Source organism: Capricornis sumatraensis, chromosome 22 (genome assembly GCF_032405125.1).
Source record: "Capricornis sumatraensis isolate serow.1 chromosome 22, serow.2, whole genome shotgun sequence".
NCBI classification, from domain to species: domain Eukaryota; kingdom Metazoa; phylum Chordata; class Mammalia; order Artiodactyla; family Bovidae; genus Capricornis; species Capricornis sumatraensis.
Window position 1 is genome coordinate 8,001,545 of NC_091090.1, and position 21,548 is coordinate 8,023,092.

The window sequence follows — 21,548 nt, forward strand, 5'->3', positions numbered from 1 at the left end:
TTGGGTGCGATCTAGGGATGTTAATTATCACCTGTGAGGATGATGAGCAGTTTCCTTAGACTTTGTATTTGTTTCCCATTTGGTGTTGACTGTCTATGGAGGATTTCTTATGGTATATGAAACTACCATTTTTTCAATGCTTAACTTCCACTGTGCTAAGTGCTTTATATGTATCGATCAACGATCCTGTGAGGTTAAATATCTTCAGAAAACTGAAGCTTGAAGAGGATAAGCAATAACTTCACGAAGTGCACAGACCAGTAAAAGGCAACTTTAAATCAGGCCTCAACTCTAAAGCCCATAGTCTTTATGGGCTAATCTTTGTGAAAGGCAGAATCTACTCATTTATCACTACCTGAAAGTCATACATTGTGCTGATTCAAAAGTGAATATTATTGTCTCTGTTTTCAAAGAATTTAAGTTAAATGAACAGAGTGGGGAGGGGGGCCCTTCATCATGGAAACAAATTCTTGGAATTCAGTTTGATTATTTCTTGATGAAATAATTATAGCTTATTTTTATGTCATGAAAAGAATAATTTCATTTTAAACCACAGGTTTGAGAGAGAAGATCTGATCACCTGGAATTAAAGTTGGCACAGAAACCTTTTCAACTCCAAAAATGTTGGAGGAAGACATGGAAGTGGCCATCAAGATGGTGGTTGTAGGAAATGGTGCAGTTGGAAAGTCAAGTATGATTCAGCGGTATTGCAAAGGCATTTTTACAAAAGACTACAAGAAAACCATTGGAGTTGATTTTTTGGAGCGACAAATCCAGTATGTACTTGGCCACTTTATCCTCTGGGTTTTGGTTTGTGAGCCATGTCCGACGACAGTGTCGGAACGCCGGTGACTGGTCACAGCACAAACACTAGGCGTCGGGTGGCAGCGACGTTCGGTCACTCACTCCTTTGTGTGTCTTCCCGTCCTTCTCCCCCCTCCTCCATCTCTCCCTGTCCTCTCTCATTTTTCTTCTTTTTTGCTACCCTTCTCCCTTTTTTCTACTTATATCTGTTTTATATTTATTGGTGGCACCTTGGGCACGTTTTAAACAGTCTTACTGATTTTTTGGTTGTGTTGGGTCTCAGTGTGGCGCAGGGACTCTGGTTGCAGCTCATGGGCTCAGTTGCTCCGTGGCTTGTGGCCCTTGGCTCCCTGACCAGAGTTGAGCCCTTGTCCCCTGTGCTGCAAGTCGGATTGCTAACCGCCAGGCCACAGGGACGGCCCATCGCGGGCGCTTCTTAAACAGAAAGCAGTGCTTGATTCTGCTGAGACTTCTGTCCACAGTTTTATTTGGAAGGAAAGTTACCTTTCACAGTAATTTTCATCTCTCATATATTAAGGGATCTGTTTGTATAATCTTCTCTTTTTAAAACTGGACAGGACTGTGTAGAAGCTAGAGAATTATAATTTATTTTTACTTTAAAGAAATAAGAGAAAGACTTGAGGGGATTAAATACGCCTGTGAAAAGGAAATCCAGTTCTAAAACACATCAAACTAACAATTTATGTCCTTAGTCCTGAGAACTTTTGAGGTCATTTTAAATTGTAGGAGACAAACTAAAATTTATCACAGAGAAATAAGTAACATTAAACAAATCTGACTTAACTGTCCCAGACATTAGCATCAGAGATAATTGTGTTCATTGTTTTTAAAATTGTTGAATTTATAATCTGTTTATCTTCTTTCTAAAAATACTTCTGTTTTTGCTTCCTTTCTTAGATGTCTTAAGAGGACTCATTTTAAATCTTGATGATGTTTATTTTTGTACTTGTTATCTGGACCCAATTAATATTCCAAGTATATAATTGATCCTCATTACTTGTAGATTCCATGTTAATATTTTAAGTATGCAGTTACTTCTCATTATTTGTGGACTTTATATGTTCAGATTCACTACTTGCTAAAATGTATTTGCAACCCTAGACTCGGGACCCCATTCATGGACATGCACAGAGCCTCGAAACATTTGCATCACCTGCACACACAGGTCTGGTTGAGGCTGAACGAGACGACCTCCACCTTTTTGTTTCATCTCTCATAAGTACATAAGTGGCCTTTTCATGTTCTGTTTTTGTGTGTTTTGTTGGTTTTGCTGTTTAGAGGCCTAGAACTGAAGTGCTGTCTGGTGAGTTGTGATGTGCCTCATGGGGAAGACACATGTGTTAGATAAGCTTCTTTCAAGTACCGGTAATAGTGCTGTTGGCCATGAGTTCAAAGTTGATGAATCTACAATATATATTAAATAAGATGTGTTTAAACAGAACAATGCAGAAAAAGAAGTTATATATTGATCGGTTGATACAGTAGTAACCAGGAGCTTGAAGGCCCCTTGCCGGGTATTTTCGCTCAGAGCGGTGGTTCAGGACTTGCGGACTGGCTGTTGGCAGTGGCTCTATAAAAGGACTGCTGCCTGTGAGTAAGACAGCAGGTGCGACAAAACAGTCAGTGTCTGCATTAAGGGGCCAGCGAGCAGTGAGCTGCTTCGTTCCCTCCCCCTCTCCCCCTTAGAGTGGGGCTACCGGAGGGGGCAGCTGACCTGAGGAAGCTTTCTCAGGACAGGCCAGGATCCTGTGGATACCAGCCTCCACAGACGCTCAGTTCCATGTACAAGATGGCATAGTATCTGCATTTAACCTACACACGTGCTCCCATAGACTTTCATTATCTCCACATCACTTATAACATCTAATACAAGGTAAATGCTGCGTGAGTAGTTGCACATGGCATGTTCAAGTTTTGCTTTTGGGAACTTTCTAGAGTTTTTCCCACATATTTTTAAAAAATAATTTTATTTATTTATGGCTGTTCTGGGTCTTTGTGCTGAGTGGGCTTTTTCTCTAGTTGCGGTGCGCTGGCTTCTCATTGAGGAGGCTTCTCATGTGCGGCACAGGCTCTAGGGCGTGACTTCAGTGGTTCTGGCGCGCGGGCTCGGAAGTTCCGGCTCCTGGTTCTGGAGCCACAGGCTCCATAGTGTGGCTCACAGGCTCGGTGGCTCTGCTGCCTGTGGGATCTCCCAGGATAAGGGATCGGACCCATGTCTTCTTTACCACTGAGCCGCCCAAGAAGCTCCTCCCAGTACATTGTGTGCGGTTGGTTGAATCTGCAGGTGTGGACCCTTCTGATGCTAGTCCTAGAGCCACCACTATCTGTGACTGTTGCTGAAGGAAGAAACACGACAGGTGACTCCAGATCGTGTAAAGTGACAGCGTTAGGGGGTGTCTTTCACCCTTTACTCTCACTGTGGCTAATGGTTTCAGCATTTAAAAGCACTTAAGACTTTTTCTGATTGAAGCCCACAATGTAGTTTTAATACCTCCAGATTTAGAAATAAAGACATTTCCTTTGCATATAAATTAAATTCATCTCTTGTTTCAGAGTTAATGATGAAGACGTCAGGCTCATGTTATGGGATACAGCAGGTCAGGAGGAGTTTGATGCGATAACCAAGGCCTACTATCGAGGTAAATTGTGGGTGTCTTTAGTCTGTTTGGATGTGTTCTTTTGGCTGAACAAAGAATTTTGCCTTTTTTGTTCCCCATAGAAAGATTTCTCTTTAAGAATATTTACTTTAATTCCAAAGTATTTTTTAAAACCCCAAGCCATTATTCTTATGAAGATCTTGTTGGGTGGTAAATAATGCTTTATACTATAGACTGTTTGTCTCCGCCTTAGAATTACATGACTCATACAGGCATTCCCAGACCTAGTAAGTCAGAAACTATGAAATGTCTTCTCTGACTCCAGGGAAGTGACTATATAGTCAGAGAATGGAAACTAAAAAAAAGGAAAACTCCAGCAAACAAAATGGCATTTTGTAATGACATTAATGTTTTAGTCTTAAAGCCTTTTCAGGGCTGCACAGATTCAGAGATGTATGAGGTACAAGTGAAAGGAAAGAGCTACCATGATAGGATCTAAGACTAAATTGTGGGCAGAATTCCTCTTTTTACCTACCTAGCTTTTTTCTCTAAATTCTCAGTATATAATGTATTCTTTTTGTGAGAAATAGGTTGGTTTATTTCTTTTTAAGCTTTTAACACTGTGATTTGTCAGTATTACTTTTTCACTAGTGTGGTTATTTTTTGAGAAAGTAATTACCATTATGTATTTCTAATAAGACAAAATTGTGTGAGTCTACAATTATCTCAAAGTTAAAAAAAGAACTGGTCAAATGTGAAAAATGATTTTATTTGTATATGAATAAAAAGGAGAAGATGTTGGAATTGTACAGTTAAGGAGATCATTTGGGTCCCTAATTTAAAGAAAAAGACCAGGTAGCTAAAAATATTTTAATTTCCACTGCAGTTGAGGTTATAACCCTTTTTCCAGTTTTTGCCATAAGACTGTGTTCATTATTATCTGTTAATTTTTTTAACTTGGCTCATCCAGTTTGTCACAGACTTCTTGTTTTAACTTGTTCAGTTTAGTTCAGTTGCTCAGTTGTGTCCAACTGTTTGACCCCATGGACTGCAGCACGCCAGGCTTTCCTGTCCATCACCAACTCCTGGAGTTTACTCAGACTCTTGTCCATTGAGTCGGTGATGCCATCCAACCATCTCATCCTCTGTCGTCTCCTTCTCCTCCTGCCTTCAACCTTTCACAGCATCAGGGTCTCTTCCAATGAGTCAGCTCTTGGCATCAGTTGGCCAAAGTGTTGGAGTTTCAGCTTCAACATCAGTCCTTCCAATGAACATTCAGGACTGATCTCCTTCAGAATGGACTGGTTGGATCTCCTTGCAGTCCAAGGGACTCTCAAGAGTCTTCTCCAACACCACAGTTCAAAAGCATCAGTTCTTTGGTGCTCAGCTTTCTTCATGGTCCAACACTCACATTCATCCATGACTACCGGAAAAACCATAGCTTTGACTAGACGGACCTTTGTTAGCAAAGTAATGTCTCTGCTTTTTAATGTGTTATATAGGTTTCTCATAGCTTTTCTTCCAAGGAGCAAATGTCTTTTAATTTCATGGCTGCAGTCACCACCTGCAGTGATTTTGGAGCCCAAGAAAATAAAATCTGTCACTATTTCCCTTGTTTCCCTATCTATTTGCCATGAAGTAATGGGACTGGATGCCATGATCTTCGTTTTTTGAATGTTGAGTTTTAAGCCAGCTTTTTCGCTCTCCTCTGTGACTTTCATCAAGAGGGTCTTTAGTTCCTCTTCCTGCCCTAAGGGTCATGTCATCTGCGTATCTGAGGTTATTGATATTTCTCTTGGCAATCTTGATTCCAGCTTGTGCTTCATCCAGCCCAGCATTTCTCATGATGTACTCTGCATATATCATCCATTCTCTTTCATATGTTTACAAAAGACATTCTTTGCCAGAAACTAAAAAGAGAGCACATAATTATTAGTATTTACCCCTTAACGGAAGGACTGATGCTGAAGCTGAAACTCCAATGGCCACTCTCACAGCCACTTCATGCGAAGAGTTGACTCATCGGAAAAGACCCTGATGCTGGGAGGGATTGGGGACAGGAGAAGGGGACGACCGAGGATGAGATGGATGGATGGCATCACCGACTTGATGCACATGAGTTTAAGTAAACTCCGGGAGTTGGTGATGGACAGGGAGGCCTGGTGTGCTGCAGTTCATGGGGTTGCAAAGAGTGGGACACGACTAAGCGACTGAACTGAACATCTTAATTTACTATGGGTGATATTCAAATTTCTTTTCTCTTTGTTTCAATTGGACTAGAAGGCTTTAAACAGATTTGATCTCCCTGTATTTAACATTTTAATTTAAAGCTATCATAAGTGTATAAATAGATCTGTTAAAAGCTTTTCTTAAAATGTAACTTTTTTTAGCCAACTCTGTTAAAATAGCAGAGGGTGGATACTGAGCCAGGTCTTAAGCCTTAGCTTTTTTCCCCCTCACATCCCTATTTGAATTAAGGAACAAATAGTAGCAACATTATGTCAGCTTGACATATTGGACATTCTTTTATGCTTTTTTTTGAGGCTCCATAAGAATGCTTTTGGCTACTGACAGCAGACAGTTGATTTCAGACTGACTTATTTACCGGTCTGTTGACTTGTCAGTGGGAGTAGCTTTCAGTTGCAATTTGTTGGGACGGTAGCCTCGCTAATCTCTGGGCTGGCACCCTCCCCACGTGGGGTTCCTCCTCATGTTGATTTTCCTCTAGGCTGCAAGGTTACAGTGCCTTGTTCACATCCTTGGGGACCCAAGGTTACTTCCCACAGCTGTGCATCAAAAGTCTGCAGCTTTTATCTGATCAGACCACCTTTGACCAGATTACAGTGAGAAGTCAGAGGAAGGTGATTAACCTAATCAGCTTGGTGCACATGTGGCCCCCCCCAGGGCAGATGGTAGGGTTGGCTGCCTAAACTGTAGGCTGCTGTTCAGAGAGGGAGAGGTATCAGAAGCAGGGACGCAGGATGACAGTTGGCACCAGGTAACATCTGCTTCTAGTGTAGATTCCAGTGATGATTTAATTAAGCAGAAATAAAGAGTAGGGAGAAAAGGTAAGATGGGCAGAATGAGTTCAGATGGAGATTCAGCAACTGAAACACTATGCCTTAAAAAATTATGACCTACTAACTTTCATTCTAAAAATGTATTATTCAAGATAACATAAAAATTATATTAAAAAAATTTATTATAATTCATTTAAAAGACCTATTACAGCAAGATTGTTGCTCCAAGAGATCATTATGTTCTTAAAATACTGGCTTAATTGCACAGTGAGGCATGGTGGAAACATGATTTCCTTGTCAGTAGGTTAAAACAGTGCAGATCATATTAGGAAGCCTTTAGCATCCCAGATGACTCCTCTTAAACTCTTAAGAAAGTCCACCCTTGGCAATAGGAACTATACTTAGAAAGTTGCATACAACATAAAAGAGATTTTCATTACAGTTTTTTACTGTGACTCGGTTCTCAGGGAAAAAAAGCTTCTGACTAAATATATGGAAATGAGGTTTTAGACTTAAGACCTGTTATTTCAGATTATGCACATAAATAGCTGAGCACTAAGAATTGATGGTTTTGAACCGTGGCGCTGGAGAAGACTCTTGAGAGTCCCTTGGACTGCAAGGAGATCCAGCCAGTCCATCCTGAAGGAAATCAGTCCTGAATGTTCATTGGCAGGCCTGATCTAAAGCTGAAACTCCAATACTTTGGCCACCTGATGCAAAGAGCCAACTCATTGAAAAAGACCCTGATGCTGGGAAAAATTTAAGGCAGGAGGAGAAGGGGACAACAGAGGATGAAGTGATTGGATGGTGTCACAAACTCAGTGGACATGAGTTTGAGCAAGCTCTGGGAGTTGGTAATGGATAGGGAAGCTTGGTGTGCTGCCGTACATGGGGTTGCAAAGAGTTGGACATGACTGAGCGACTATACTGAACTCACATAAGTAGAAGAAAACACTTATTTTCTTAAAAAACAACTTTATTTCACAAATATAAATGAATATAAATTGTTGGAAATTAAATAGCTCTGGACAAGAAACTGGTTGTAAGTTATAATTATAAACACAAGAATTAAGGAATAACAGAATTAGATTGCAAGTGTCAGGTTTGTTTTGAAGTTACATGAGCATAGAATCTGTGACAAATTGGTTCATTGAATAATTTGTGTGCTTTAGGTTATAAAGTGTCAAAAAGAATAGGGGCCAGCATTTTAAATCCTTAGTAATATCTATAATAGTGTTTTTAAAACCTTGTGAGTCTGACTGGGCTTTTCCAGTGTTCTCTAGAACAGTGTTTCTTCAACTTGCTGTGCACAGGAATCCCCTGAGGAGTTCGTTAAAATGCAGCCTGACTTCCCTAGATCTGCGGCTCCAAGAGCCTGCATTTCCACCGCCTCCCAGGTGACACTGATGCTGCTCATCAGGCACTCTGGACCAGCCTGCAGACCGTCTTGTAGTATCTGTCAGTGGTTTGAGGACAGAATTAACTCTGCATATTACGTATCTTGGAGAGTATTTTCTGAATTGTATTAAAATATGGTGACTTTTTTGGAATGATATTGTTAATGAGGAATAAATACTTGCTATTGGTGATCTTGTCATTGACACCAAAAATTTATTCAGAGCTCTGTATTCTGATCTGTGCATAAGTGGGGTAGTTTATTAACTGTTAGAAGTGATCCATTTATGTTATCTATGATGTTGAAGAAACTTTTCCAGTGCTCCAGTTTTTAGGGTAGGTAGTATTGAAGGTATGTTGAATAATAGGAAAATAAAGCTCTTTGTAAAATATATGGATAGAAGACATTAGCTGCCTTTCAGTGTCAACAACAGAGAAATTAAAACATTAACTTTTCCAAAGATGCTTAGCACTAACAGAGCTAGAGGCTGGAGGAAGAAAAAGAATGGAGAGCAGCATGGGGTCATTTTATTTTATCTTTTTATGTCATTTAAAAATTAAATATAGTTATAATTGATATATGGCAGAAAACAACACAGTATTAGAAAGCATTCCTCCTCCAATGAAAAATAGACACATTAAAAAAAATAGTTACAATTGTCATGCTGGAGAGGCATCGCTCCTGAAGGTAGGGAAATGCAGCTCCCTACCTCTGTGTCTCGCCTCCTCTTTATAGGAGGAGAAGGCCTTTCCTTGGCGATGCCCTCAGCTCGTGTCTCCTCTGGCCGCTCTCTCTGTAACGTTATGTTGGAGCATAGCTGGTTAACAGTGTCATGATGGCTTCAGATGAGTAGCAAAGGGCTTCAGCCATTCATGTGCATGTACCCATTCTCCCACAAGCTCACCTCCCATCCAGGCCAACTCCTGGTCACTCTTCAATAATTTTTCTCGGCTGCCTCAGTGATTTCTAGTCACAAACATGTCTCAATTTGGTAGTAGGAATAGCCAGATAATGTAAGTTAAATCTCTTTTTCTCTGGGACCAGCCTGTGGTCTGGGAGGGGAATGCCGATGGCTTCACTCCCAGCTCCTCCCGAGCGGGCCTGGCCCTGAGGCCCCTGGAGCAGGCACGGAGCAGGGTGGTGTGGTGCCGGGGCCTCTGTGTGCGGATGGTGGCAGGTGCTATTCTCTCTTGGACTTCATCCTGGCTTCCTCGGTGCTTCCTGGTCTTGGGGGACAAATGTGTCCTTGATTCTGTCAGCTGACTTCCTTTTTGTGGGAGTCAGCACTCCACTTCCATCTTACCTGGTGCCAGCTCCCAGTGCCCCGAAGTGGCCCTGCTGGACGTGGTTTGAAGTGGTCCTGCGCTGGCTTATGTCTTGGACGTGGCTCACCTCTGCCCATGTGAGACCCACGTGTGCTGTTGGTCCTGCTGTTGGTGGAGGCACAGTTACCCTGCAGATGCAGCTCTTGTCTGCTGGTCCCACCAGCCCATGCTTTCTCAGCTTGGATGCGGGCAGTGCTTCTATAAGGAAATCCTTCGAGAATCTCCTGCCTTTCCACTTCTCAATTTTTAAAAAATCCTTGAACAGCTTAAAGGAGTTCCAGACTTGTATAATAGGTTTGTAGGCATTTCTTTGTAAGTTTGGCAAATAATGATCTTCTCACACACATTTTGGAATCTGACATTTGTCATCTGTTTTGTCAGTGCCTCAGTCAGAATTCTGTAAGAGTCTTCTTTTTTTTTTTGGTTTTTTTTTTAGTATCTTTTAGAAAGGGCTTTTTTTGTTTATTTAGCTTTTTGGGTTTTCTGCAGTCATGAAATTAAAAGACGCTTGCTCCTTGGAAGGAAAGTTATGACCAACCTAGATAGCATATTGAAAAACAGAGACATTACTTTGCCAACAAAGGTCCGTCTAGTCAAGTCTATGATTTTTCCAGTAGTCATGTATGGATGTGAGAGTTGGACAGTGAAGAAAGCTGAGCGCAGAAGAATTGATGCTTTTGAACTGTGGTGTTGGAGAAGACTCTTGAGAGTTCCTTGGACTGCAAGGAGATCCAACCAGTCCATTCTGAAGGAGATCCGTCCTGGGTGTTCTTTGGAAGGAATGATGCTAAAGCTGAAATTCTAGTACTTTGGCCACCTCATGCGAAGAGTTGACTCATTGGAAAAGACTCTGATGCTGGGAGGGATTGGGGGCAGGAGGAGAAGGGGACAACAGAGGATGAGATGGCTGGATGGCATCACCGACTTGATAGACATGAGTTTGGGTGAACTCCGAAGTTGGTGATGGACAGGGAGGCCTGGCGTGCTGCGATTCATGGGGTCGCAAAGAGTCAGACACAACTGAGTGACTGAGCTGAACTGAAACTTAAATATCCATAATGCATCACAGTTTCATCTGTATGCATGGATAAAATATTCAGTTAGAGGGAGTTAAAATAACTAGTTGTCCCTATTTGTCAGGATTATCATAACTGCAGAAGTAATCTGGGTGGTCTTTTTTGTTTCTTCTTTTTCATTTTGATAGTATACTTAGGTAAAATGAGATGTTCACATAGCTTAAAAATGGGTAAATTCTAAACAGCTATACAAATATAAGGTGATTTTATTACAAATTAAAAAGTAAAAAGATGAAGTGGTCACAATATCCACTCTGAAGGCTTCTGTCAGGTGAACCTTCCTGCTTCAGATATTTGTGTCCCCTTTTTTTCTGGAATTACTCTTGCTATGATACTTCTTTCATTTGAGTTCAAGTTTTGTATTTTTGTAGGGCTATTCAGTTTGGTAGTTTCTCATTTAAAATTGGATATTTCTACTTTTCTCCTTTGGTTTGATAGTCACACATTCTTTTTATTCTTAGGGTGATTCCTTTTAGCTTAAGATTCCGTGTTGGGTTACAAACCGCCTCCACACACACACACACCCACCCCCCCCACACACGGGGTGGGTGTGGGGTGTAGAAGTGAGAAGCCAGGGAAGGAAGGAGAGCTACCCGCAGAGGGTGCAGTGATGAGCCGGTTACTGCTGCAGGCAGCTGGGTGTCCACCCTAGTTAGGTGCTGGGGAGACAAGCTGAGGTTTTTACCCCCCCGACTCCTCCCTAGGTGTCAAGGCCTCACGGGGTGCACTAAAGCAGGGGTCCTCTGAGGCCTGGGCAGACGAGCACCCCTGCAGCCTGTGCTGGAGGTGAGAGGGGGCACCCAGCTCTCCTGCGTCCACCTCCCTGTGGATTAATTGAGTCCAGGTCCCTCTTCCTCCTCCTCAGCGGGCACTGTGCCCCTTCCCAGTCCTGTGGGTTCTCTCCACACAGCCCCCCACTAAAGAATTTTGAGTTTTATGGACAGATTTTTATCCTTTGATCCTTGATTTTTTAAAAACAAAATTGTGCTTTCCTTAATCGTCCTTACTGCCCTTACCTCTGGCGCTGTCTGCTCAGATTTCTGTTGTTTGTTGGCTGCTTTTGTTTGTTTACATACTTCTCTGAATGTTTGTTTGTTTTTTGTGACTGAGACCTTGCATACTTGGAAATACCCTATTGGACCCTCAAATTTAAATGACACTTGATATAAAATTCTGTGTTTAAAGCTAACAATTTTATTAACATAGAATGGTTTCTTAAAGTATGAGTAAATAATGTTCTATTTATAGTTTAAGTAAATATGAGAGTTAAACATAAATTTATTGTCCAGTATGCTACTGTGATCGCTTCAGTTTCTTTCTCCTTCAATTCTGAGAAAGTCTCAGGGTGTGTCTTATCAGTCTGCCTGTCCCCTGAGTTTTGCACAACTGATTTATTCTTTGGTTTCAAGCCTGTTGTAGCGGAGGGAAGCATCTGCTTTTCAGCCATAGTGAACTGCCAGTTTTTCCTTCATTAATTGTTCTTTGGCTTTCTTCCAAATTCCCTCGGGATGAGCACCTCTGTTTTGGCCTCAGAGTGTCCTAGTAGCGCAGTGTTTGTGTCTGGCCTCTGAGTGGCAGGAAGGTCACACCTGAGGGACTTGGAAGGAAGGCGCAGCAGTGAGGAGTCCTCTGGCTCCAGCAGAGTCTTCTCTCGTCACCTGCTCTTGTTACCAGGCTGCCTGATTCCAGAGCTAATCGTTTGTCAAAACCCTCTTCCAGAAGATTGTTGCTTATTTTTAAAATTAGATATTACCAACCTAATATGATAGTTGATGATTAAAATATTGTCAGTGAGTATGATATGGGAATTAAGTTGAACAGGATGAAAAACTAAAACTTTCTTCCTCTCTGTCATATATAAATATTTTACTCTTGGCACTGCACTGATTGTGTTTTTTTTGACATGTAGATATATTATATTTATTATTTGTTTATTTTCATTTTCGTCTGCACGGGCCTTTGTCGCTGCACACGGGCTTTCTCTAGTTGGGAGAGTGGGTCTGCTCTCCCGTGCTGGGGCACTGGCTTCTCACTACTGTGGCCTCTCTCGTTGCAGAGCACAGACTCTTCATACGCGGGCTTCGGTAGCTGGAGCATGTGGGCTCAGTAGTGGCGGCTCATGGGCCCTAGAGCACACGGGCTTCAGTAGCTGGAGCACGTGGGCTCAGTGGGGGTGGCTCGTGGGCCCTAGAGCACGTGGGCTTCAGTAGCTGGAGCACGTGGGCTCAGTGGGGGCAGCTCGTGGGCCCTAGAGCATGCAGGCTTTAGTAGTTGTGGTACTTGAGCTTAGTTGGTCCTCGGCATATGGAGTCTTCCCTGACCAGGGATAGAACCCCTGTTCCCTGCATTGGCAGGCGGATTCTTACCCATTGTGCCACCAGGGAAGTCTGGCGTTGGTTCTTAAGTTGTGTTCTTTAGCATCATTGGTATTCTTCTAAAATAAAATAATACAGATTTTTTTGAAAGTAAATAGAATGAGAAAATTGTGCTTTTTCTTAAATCTGCACTGAAGGAAATTAAGAAAAAGGTGACAGGGATTAACAGGAAGAATTTGGCAACAGCCTGTTATTCATGCCTAGTTTACTGTTCTCTCTGGCTCTTATGGTATCATTAAACTATTAGTATTTTGTGGTATTTCACAAGGAATGTGTATAATTTTGAGGGCACCTTGACACTTGCACAAATTTGAGAACCACTGTTCTTGGTAAAAATTGGTTCTCTGAAATGGAAAATAGAGTTTATACGTTAAAAAATTAAGCAATGCTACAGAGTTCAACATTTACTTACATAAAAATCATTTTGAGTACATAAAAGTTGCCTGCACCCTGCATAGGACTGTTTCATTAATGTAAATAACATTTTTATTTTGTGACCTTACAGGAGCCCAGGCTTGTGTACTTGTATTTTCTACCACAGACAGGGAATCTTTTGAAGCCATTTCCAGTTGGAGAGAGAAAGTGGTGGCTGAAGTTGGAGACATACCAACTGCACTCGTACAGAACAAGATCGATCTCCTGGATGACTCTTGTATAAAGAAGTAAGATAGCTATTGTTGAGGGGGTGGTGGTAATTCTAGAAAGATAAAACCTATTTTATTTCTTTGCATAGACTTACAAAAGACAGGTTTATACTTAAAATTTTCTGTGAGCTATTGTGTGACTGGTTTGAGTTTTTAAAAGTTCACACTGAATCAAAAGTAAAGAAAATTAAAGGAATACATTTTGGAGACCCTTTTAGAGTTCTAGGTCCTTGCAACTCAATCCAACTCTGTGTGAAGTCAAATCTAGACAGAGTATGAGTGTTAACTCCCTATATTCTAGTATCTAGCCTAAGTATGTTGATGAATTTAAATAGGTAAGCAGTTCAGATTCACACTGTTTTGTGTACTCAGTGCCATTATGTTCACATGTGTGAACAGCATTTGGCATCCAGATAATTTCTCTCTGTAAGTATTAGTTTGTTGCATTATTGACGTTTTGCTGACTTTGAAAATAGTTGCCTGGTTCTTACCTTATTTTTTTTGGCATGTTCATTAGTCATCTGATGCTATGTAACAAATTAGCCCAAAACTTAGTGGTTTAAGACAACAAACATTATTTCATAGTTTTTGTGGGTCGGGAATTGGGGAGTGGCTTAGCTGGGTGGCTTCGTTGTGGGTGTTTCATGAGGTTGCTGTCAAGATGTTGCTGGGGCCTTGTGGTCACTGGAAGGCTTGACTGGGGCAGGGGGTCTGCTGTCAGGCTGGTGCCCTTGCTTGGCTCCAGGCAGGAGGCCTCCCTTGAGCTGGGAGTGTCCTTATGGCGTGGCAGCCTCTGTCCCAGGCATGTGATCCCAGAGAGGGAAAGGCAAAAAAGCCTCAGTGCCTCTTAGGGCGCTTATGAGGGAATCTGAGTCACACACTGTTGTGTTATTGATGACACAGACCAACTTGATTACAGGGAGGGGCAGTGTGGGCAGAGGAATCACTGGGAACCCTTTTAAAGAATCAGGAGCTGTAATGAAACTAGAATTAGGGGTCTTCTCTTGGAGACATTTGAACATACTGACTTTGGCTTAGGCAGCAAAGTAGTTTTGTAGCCAATAACAGTAAAATAGGTAATGCAGTTAAGACTCTTGGAGTGTAATTAAATTCAAGTGTTTTTAAAAATGGAAGAGGGAAAATTAAAGTATTAGATAAAGAAAAGTGATATTTAGCTATTCTAAGGCTAGAATTAATGACTTTATGGAAAAGTGTCTTTTACAATTACAGTGAGATGGCTGGTGTTTACCCTCCAAGAGCAATGACAACTGAAAATCCTCCTCAGGCACTACCCACCGTGGGCACTGACCCCTGCTCAGGCACTGATCCCCCCACCTCAGGCACTTACCCCACCTCGGGCACTCACCCCACCTCAGACACTGACACCCCCCCAGACACTGACCTCCCCGCCTCAGGCACTGACCCCCCACCTCAGGCACTGACCCCCCACCTCAGGCACTGACCCCTCCCTCGGGCACTGACCCCCCCTCAGGCACTCATCCCACCTCAGACACTGACCTCCCCCCTTCAGGTACTGACGACCCTGCCTCGGGTACTGACCCCCCACCTTGGGCACTGACCCCCCCACCTTGGGCACTTACCCCCCCTCCCTCAGGCACCGACCCCCACCTTGGGCACTGACCCCCCCCCCAGGCACCGACCCCCCACCTTGGGCACTGACCCCCGCCTCAGGCACTGACCCCTCCCCCTCGGGTACTGACCCCCCACCTTGGGCACTGACCCCCCCCTCCCTCGGGCACTGACCCCCCACCTTGGGCACCGACCCCTCCCCTTGGGCATTGACCCCTCCCCCTCGGGCACTGACCCCCCCTCAGGCACTGACCCCCCGCCTCAGGTACTGACCCCCCCCCTCCTTGAGCACTGACCTCCCCCTCCTCAGGCACTGACCCCCCTTAGGCACTGACCCCTCCTCAGGCTGTATGCAGTAAATGTAATAAAACAAGTGCTCAGAAAGTACCTTTACATGCATTTTTTTTTTTTAACTTGATGTGTAGTGAGGAAGCTGAGGCGCTGGCAAAAAAGTTGAAGTTGAGATTCTACAGGACTTCAGTGAAGGAGGATCTGAATGTCAGTGAAGGTAAAGTGCCTTCTTAACACTAATGGCAAGACGTTTGTTTTTTCTTCTTATGCCTTTTCTCTGTGTTGTTTGGAAATCATGTTTGTATTTTTAATGTTTTTATTTAGTTTTGCTTGCACCGGCCTTTGTTGCTGTGCAGGCTCTTTCTCTAGCTGTGAGGAGCAGGCTGCCCTCTGGCCGCGTTGGCACGGGCCATTGTGGAGGCTTGCCTCGTCGTGGAGCACTCTTGGGCGCCGGCTCAGCAGCTGTGACCACAGGCTTAGTTGCTCTGTGGCACGTGGAATCTCCCCCACCCAGGAATCCAGCTCGTGTCCCCTGAATTGGCAGGCGGGTTCTTACCCACTCTGCCACCAGATAAGTTCTAGAAGTCTTATTTGTAATGAGAATAGGATTTTTCTCATTGTTACATGTCACCAAGTAGTGTAAAGGCTTGATGCTGCTCTGGGTTTGAGTCCTCAGTTATTTACTAATGTCTTCGAATAGTTCTTATTCTACAGAAGAATTCCAGTGGGCTTTTGTTCTGTTCTTTATCTTCAAAAATACAGCTGACTGTGTGTGTGAGTGTGTATGTGTGTTTTTCAAGCGTACCTTCTAAAGTTGCTGCATTGTCCTGGAACATAGCAGTGGACGCCCACTAGGTAGTTACAGCAACCTTAACTTGTATTTCCTACTTTCTGGGATTGGAGAGAGATGATGGTTATTTTTCTCATTCTGGAATTGCTACTTATTTAGTTACATTGCAGCTTGATTGTTGCTTCAGTGTCCCAAGTAATACTTCTCACCTAAAGAAAGAGGCATCTTTTTAAGACTGAGTCAGATTAGTGTTGCTGAATATTAATCACTATTAAGGTATACTTAAAACTAAAGAGCCAATGACTATAGTGTTATTTTATTTCTTTACTAATAAAATGCCACTGTGTATTTATTAGTATTACCATCGTAATTAGGTATTACTGAGATAATTTTTAGAAGTTGAATTTTTTTCATGTCATTTGTATACTTCTAATTTTAAATTTGTTTCGTAAATATAAATATTATAATAAGTGATGTAAAATAACAGGTTTTACATGCATAGATTATACTGACCTGGCAAGGTTTCTGGTTTTGTTTTCATTCCAGTTTTTAAATATTTGGCTGAAAAATATCTTCAAAAGCTTAAACAACAAATAGCTGAGAATCCAGAATCAATGCATTCAAGTAGTAACAAAATTGGTAAGTACCCAGAATTTTAGCCCCATGTTTACCTGGCAAATTTATTTTCCATCCATTATCATATTTACTTGAAAAGATACAGTATGCTCATTTCTTTAAAGAAATGTGAGATTATTAGGAGTGTCAGCTCTCTTATTAAAGGTATATTGAGTTAAAAGATTGTTTACCTGAGGAATTTTCTAAAGGTCTCTCCTATTTGACTTGATAGCTGCCCTGTCTCGGCACCTTTTCCCTTTCCTGCTGCCTTGCTTAGTACCCAGCCTGGTTTTAGCATGCGATGCCAGCAGAGTGTTGTGCTCGCCAGGGAGCAGGGACCACCTGCCCGTGTCGTGACTTTGGACGGTGGATTTCTGGGAGGACAGGTACCAGTCCTGTCCTGAGGACCCTTGCCTGCACCTTCACCTACACATTCACACACGGCATTTTCTTGACCTGTTTTAACTTTTCTTCACCTTTTTTATTGCCTGTGTTCCTACTGTCAGACCCCGCACGTGCTCTGACCCATGCCCAGGCAGTAGTGCCAAGCTGCTGTCGTGTCTGGCCTCCTGGGCCCGCTCTGTCTCCTCCAGTCCGCTGAGTAGAACCTTTTGCTAGATTCTGGTTGTGGAACACATTCAGTGCAGGCTCACCGCATCCCAGCATTTGAAGGCTGTGTGGTCCATCCTTCCTGCGCAGCCTCACGCCATCACGTAGCTTGTTTACTGTTCCACTGAAGGCCCGCTGTTAATCTTGAGTCTTCTCTTTTGCTCATGTTGGCTCTTCCATCAAGAATGGCCTCCCCTTCCCATCTTCTGTCTGGAACTGTGCATCCTTCGAGGTCTGTGTCCAAAGCTCTTGACTCTGGCTGGAGCACGGCCTTCACTTCTCTTAAAGGAACAGAGACCTGAGTGCAGGGTGTGTCCAGGGCCCAGTCCCTTCTTCTGTCGTTTGTCCTTCTTACAAGTTAGATGTGTTGACCTTTCCTTTGAGCTGTCTGTGGGACCTCGCGTCTCTCTCATGACACCTAACGTCATGTCCTGCAGCATCACTGCACCCCTCAGAGTGTAAGCCTCTTGGGCAGGAACAGTCTTGGTGGTCATGGTATCGCCCAAAGTGTCTGTGGCAGAGTCTTGTGTATCATGGATGGTAAATAGCTCATGGATTGGAGATTACATTGTGGGACCCTCATAGTGCAAAATGAAAACTGTAACAGTTGAAAGTTTTTCTTTAGCTCATCCCTTTCGTCTGCTTATCACTTTGAGGATCTGCAGACCGTCTTGCCATTGTTTTAGGCTGGACAGAAACATCTGCCATCACTGCCAGCTCTTACATGTGTGGCATCTTCATTAATATGACATAAAACAAGACAGATGCTATTGAGGAAGTTCTGTGATGTGAAGTTAGTAAGTGAAGTTTTTAAAGTGATCATACAGATTTTAAATTTCAAAAACCGATTGTTACTGAAAAGAGGCAGAGGGATGTGCAGAGAGTGTTGCCTTTGGGCAGCAGAGGCAGGAAGGCCTCCATGCACTCTTGACCCCACATAGGCGTCCTGCAGCGCTGCGGGGCTCTGGGGGACTGGCGGGGAGAGACTTCACTTCCACCCTCCTGGTTCCTTTTGAACTTGAACTCTTAATTGTCTGTTAAAAATGGATGAAGTGAAAACAATAGCTTCATATTGTAAATACTTGCAAATGTCGCTAATTTACTAAGAAGCTGGGAGCACAGTCTTGAGTCGATGAGCCTGCAGTCCTTCAGTGTCAACATCTGTGTTGTCCCTCACTTTATCCAGGGGTCTTTAGCACGTCTGCTGGGAGTCACTTGGGTCAGAATTCAAGTACCCTCAATGGTGGAGATGTCATCAACCTCAGGCCCAACAGACAGAGGACCAAGAAAAACCGAAATCCTTTCAGCAGCTGTAGCATACCCTAACAGGCCTCAGGGAGGAGGAAATGGAATTACATTGTGCAGTAAGAAACGTCCAGCTATCACGGTATGTTACACGATGTTTTGCAGACTTTGCACCTAATTGGCTGAAAATTGACAGACTTAAACATTATTCTGCAGTGCTTTTCAGAATGGAGCAAGATCTCTGAAAAATTACTGCCCTGTGGACGCATTTTAATTTTTTTACATTAGACGAAGCTTCTCCTGTTATTGAAGGAACGATATAAGAAACATCAAAAACAGGTTTTGCTGAATTTGAAATGCAGAAACACATAAATGAAATGCCTAAATATATTGGTATAGATTTTAATATTAGGGGTCAAGGAAAGATAGCAGGAATTCTTTTTCTGAAATTGGTCATCTAGCTTTTCTGGGAAATAATGCTGACTCTTGAGTACTTAGAAGAATAATATTGAAAGGCGAGCGCTAATCTTGCCAGACTGCATTAGTGTGTACTTTACGATGTTACTTGTGCAGTGTCTGTATATGTGGAACATGGAGGTGTGTGCATGCAGATCCCTGGTTCTGGAGTAAAGGAAGGTATGTGCAGTGTTTAAGGAAACATGGAATCTAACTTGTTCATTCATGAAACCATGTACACACTTATGTGTATGTTCTAAGTTTTTATTTTCAAATGAGAAATTCCAGGTAGATACTTTGCAGAATGAGGTTGAATTTTAAAAGTGCTTTGTGCCAAAAATCTCATACCTAATTCTCAGTGCTTTACCAGAATTTATACTGTTGATAATCTCTTTTAAAAGCAGCTCTCCTCTCTAACAGGGTAGGTGAAAGAGGAGTGTAAATGCACCAGTGCTAGAGCCCCTCCCAGGTGGCACCGGTCACGGGATCTTGTCCACGTCCCTGCACGTGGGTGGCAGGCTCACGCTGGCAGATGCAGGACCCCTGCCCTGGGCAGCGAGGCCACCCCACACCCGGGGCCTTTTGCTGTTGACAACACAATTCTGAACTTTTAGGATTATACTAGCAATTTTTTTAAACATACAAGAGGTGATTTTTTTTGTCTTAAACCACATTACGGATTTTATAATGCCCTGCAACTCTAAAGCTTCTTTTTGTTTACACATTTTCGTATGTTTTTTTTCAGATTATAATTTTAAAATTTCTATAACCTTCAGTTTGTATAGAACTTTCTCAAGAGCTCTGTCAGCACCAAATACAAAGTAATTTAAGAAGTGATTTTAATATGTAATCTTGTGGCAGAGCATACATTTTGTGATTTGGACAGTAGCTTTCCAGTGCAGATAAATAATTGCATGAACTGTACTAAAACTGGTTATCATTCATCAATGACTTGTTTTTAACCCCTTGCAACATATACCTGGTCTTTACAGGATTTAAAAATATGTGAAAATAACTTTTCTTAGAAAGTGTGTCACGAAGTCATTTTTCATTATTTGTACTAAATGCATAATGTTTTATATATTCCTTTTATATGTTTTCTCTTTTTTTTAAGTCTGCCATCTGTACCACCCTCATCCCCCTGTCCAGATTAATGCTGAGAACAGAATAGAATTTTTTAGGGCATGTCTTTAAATGGTCAGGAGTGAATGTTTGCTTTTCATAATATTGAAATAATCTGGCATTATCTATTTCAAAGTAATATAAAATCTTTTATTTTTATGTCACCAGTTGTCACCACTCCCACTGCTGGCAGTGGGGTAGGTGTTGGGAGAAAACCCTGTTCCTGACGTTGGGTGCCCACTGGCAATTCATCTTCCCTTTTCTACTCTCTGGAAATACAGTCCCTTTAATTTTTGCACAAAATATATTTTTCAGCAAACAGTCTTTATAGCAGAAAAATCATAGTATATAAAATGTTGTAGTTCTATTTCACATTAATTAAATGTATGTGGGTAAAAGTTTGTTATTTTTCTATATAAAAAATGTAATCTCTGATGATGGTTGCAGTTCCCTTGATATCTGTAATATAATCTTATGTAGTTTTATTTTTTTAAGGAGAACTGGGATCTTTGTTACACGTTTGAATTTTTAATTTGCAATTCTGTGTTTTACCTAACCATAATTGGTTAATTTAAATAATTAAATAGGCCACAAAATCAGCCCCAAGTTACTTTCTCAGTTTGTAAAACCTTCAAAATTGACACTAAATTTTTTTTGCCAAGACCTTTAATTCTTTTAAATAACTACTAATTTCTGAACCGTGGCTGCTGAAGAAATAAGGCCCCAGGACACTGTGCATCTGTGCACTGATACGCTTTCCTACATCGTGGCTGGTCCTCAGCTGTGGTGTGGTTGCCTTGTCTCAGAATGCTCAGGATTCCTTTTCCTCTTACGTCTGCCTATTGAATTAATAGCATATGGAATAGCCCACATGAAGCAACAGAATTATATTAAATCAAGCTAAATGGTTTCCTTTTTATCTGCCCAAAGTTGACAACACTCATATACTTTTTCAAAACCAAGTGAAACTATCATTACCAAGAAGAGACCGTCCCACCGTGGCCTGAGGACACGCTGGTCTGGGTGTCCCCGGAGCTGGCAGTGCCATGCATGGGCAGGATCACTGAAGGGCCCCTCTGTGCCCGGAGTCCAGGCTGGGCTCTCCTCTGAGATCCTGGACTCGGCTGCAGTACCTGACATCCCATATTAAAGACTGTCAGATTCTTGCCTCCTTTTAAACACCTTTCAAATAGTTGACTGGTAACTTGCTGAGGTACTCCCGTCACTAGGGTGTTTTTCTGGAAACAAAATGAACTGATCGGTGAAAATCTGTCCCACATGCACTCATCTGGTGAACGAGGCAGTCCTGGGCTGAACTGGAGTGAATGGGAAGGGCAGGATTCCCAGACGCTGACAGTCTTTGAAAACTTGAGGAAAACCTGGTTGTCTGCTGAAAGATAAAGATGGAACAGAAAATCTTTTATCTCATAGTGAACCTGATGATAGCAAATGAGTTTGACAAATCAAGAGACTTTGCTACAGTTATCAGTAAGGATTAATGTCTCCCATGAGAAGAGATTTACGTAAGGTGGACTTGGGCTGGCATTGAAACTACCATGAATGTCCTCAGAT

At 42.3% G+C, this 21,548-nt stretch overlaps 1 protein-coding gene across 1 annotated transcript; it reads left to right on the forward strand.

The window, feature by feature from the left end:
* Positions 1-621: 621 nt before the first annotated feature.
* Positions 622-21,527, forward strand: RAB23 (RAB23, member RAS oncogene family). The gene is made up of 6 exons (XM_068994339.1): positions 622-776; positions 3,379-3,464; positions 13,120-13,276; positions 15,274-15,356; positions 16,476-16,568; positions 18,340-21,527. Exons 1-6 carry the CDS (start codon positions 622-624, stop codon positions 18,477-18,479), a joined length of 714 nt encoding a protein of 237 aa, XP_068850440.1. The 3' UTR covers positions 18,480-21,527.
* Positions 21,528-21,548: the final 21 nt, after the last annotated feature.

What these genes read in the sequence shown, in the direction of transcription:
- RAB23 (XM_068994339.1), top strand. Translation starts at nt 622, where the DNA reads ATGTTGGAGGAAGACATGGAAGTGGCCATCAAGATGGTGGTTGTAGGA. An exon ending in AACCAAGGCCTACTATCGAG is followed by an intron (nt 3,465 to 13,119) that starts GTAAATTGTGGG and finishes GTGACCTTACAG; the next exon opens with GAGCCCAGGCTTGTGTACTT. An exon ending in GGATCTGAATGTCAGTGAAG is followed by an intron (nt 15,357 to 16,475) that starts GTAAAGTGCCTT and finishes TTTTCATTCCAG; the next exon opens with TTTTTAAATATTTGGCTGAA.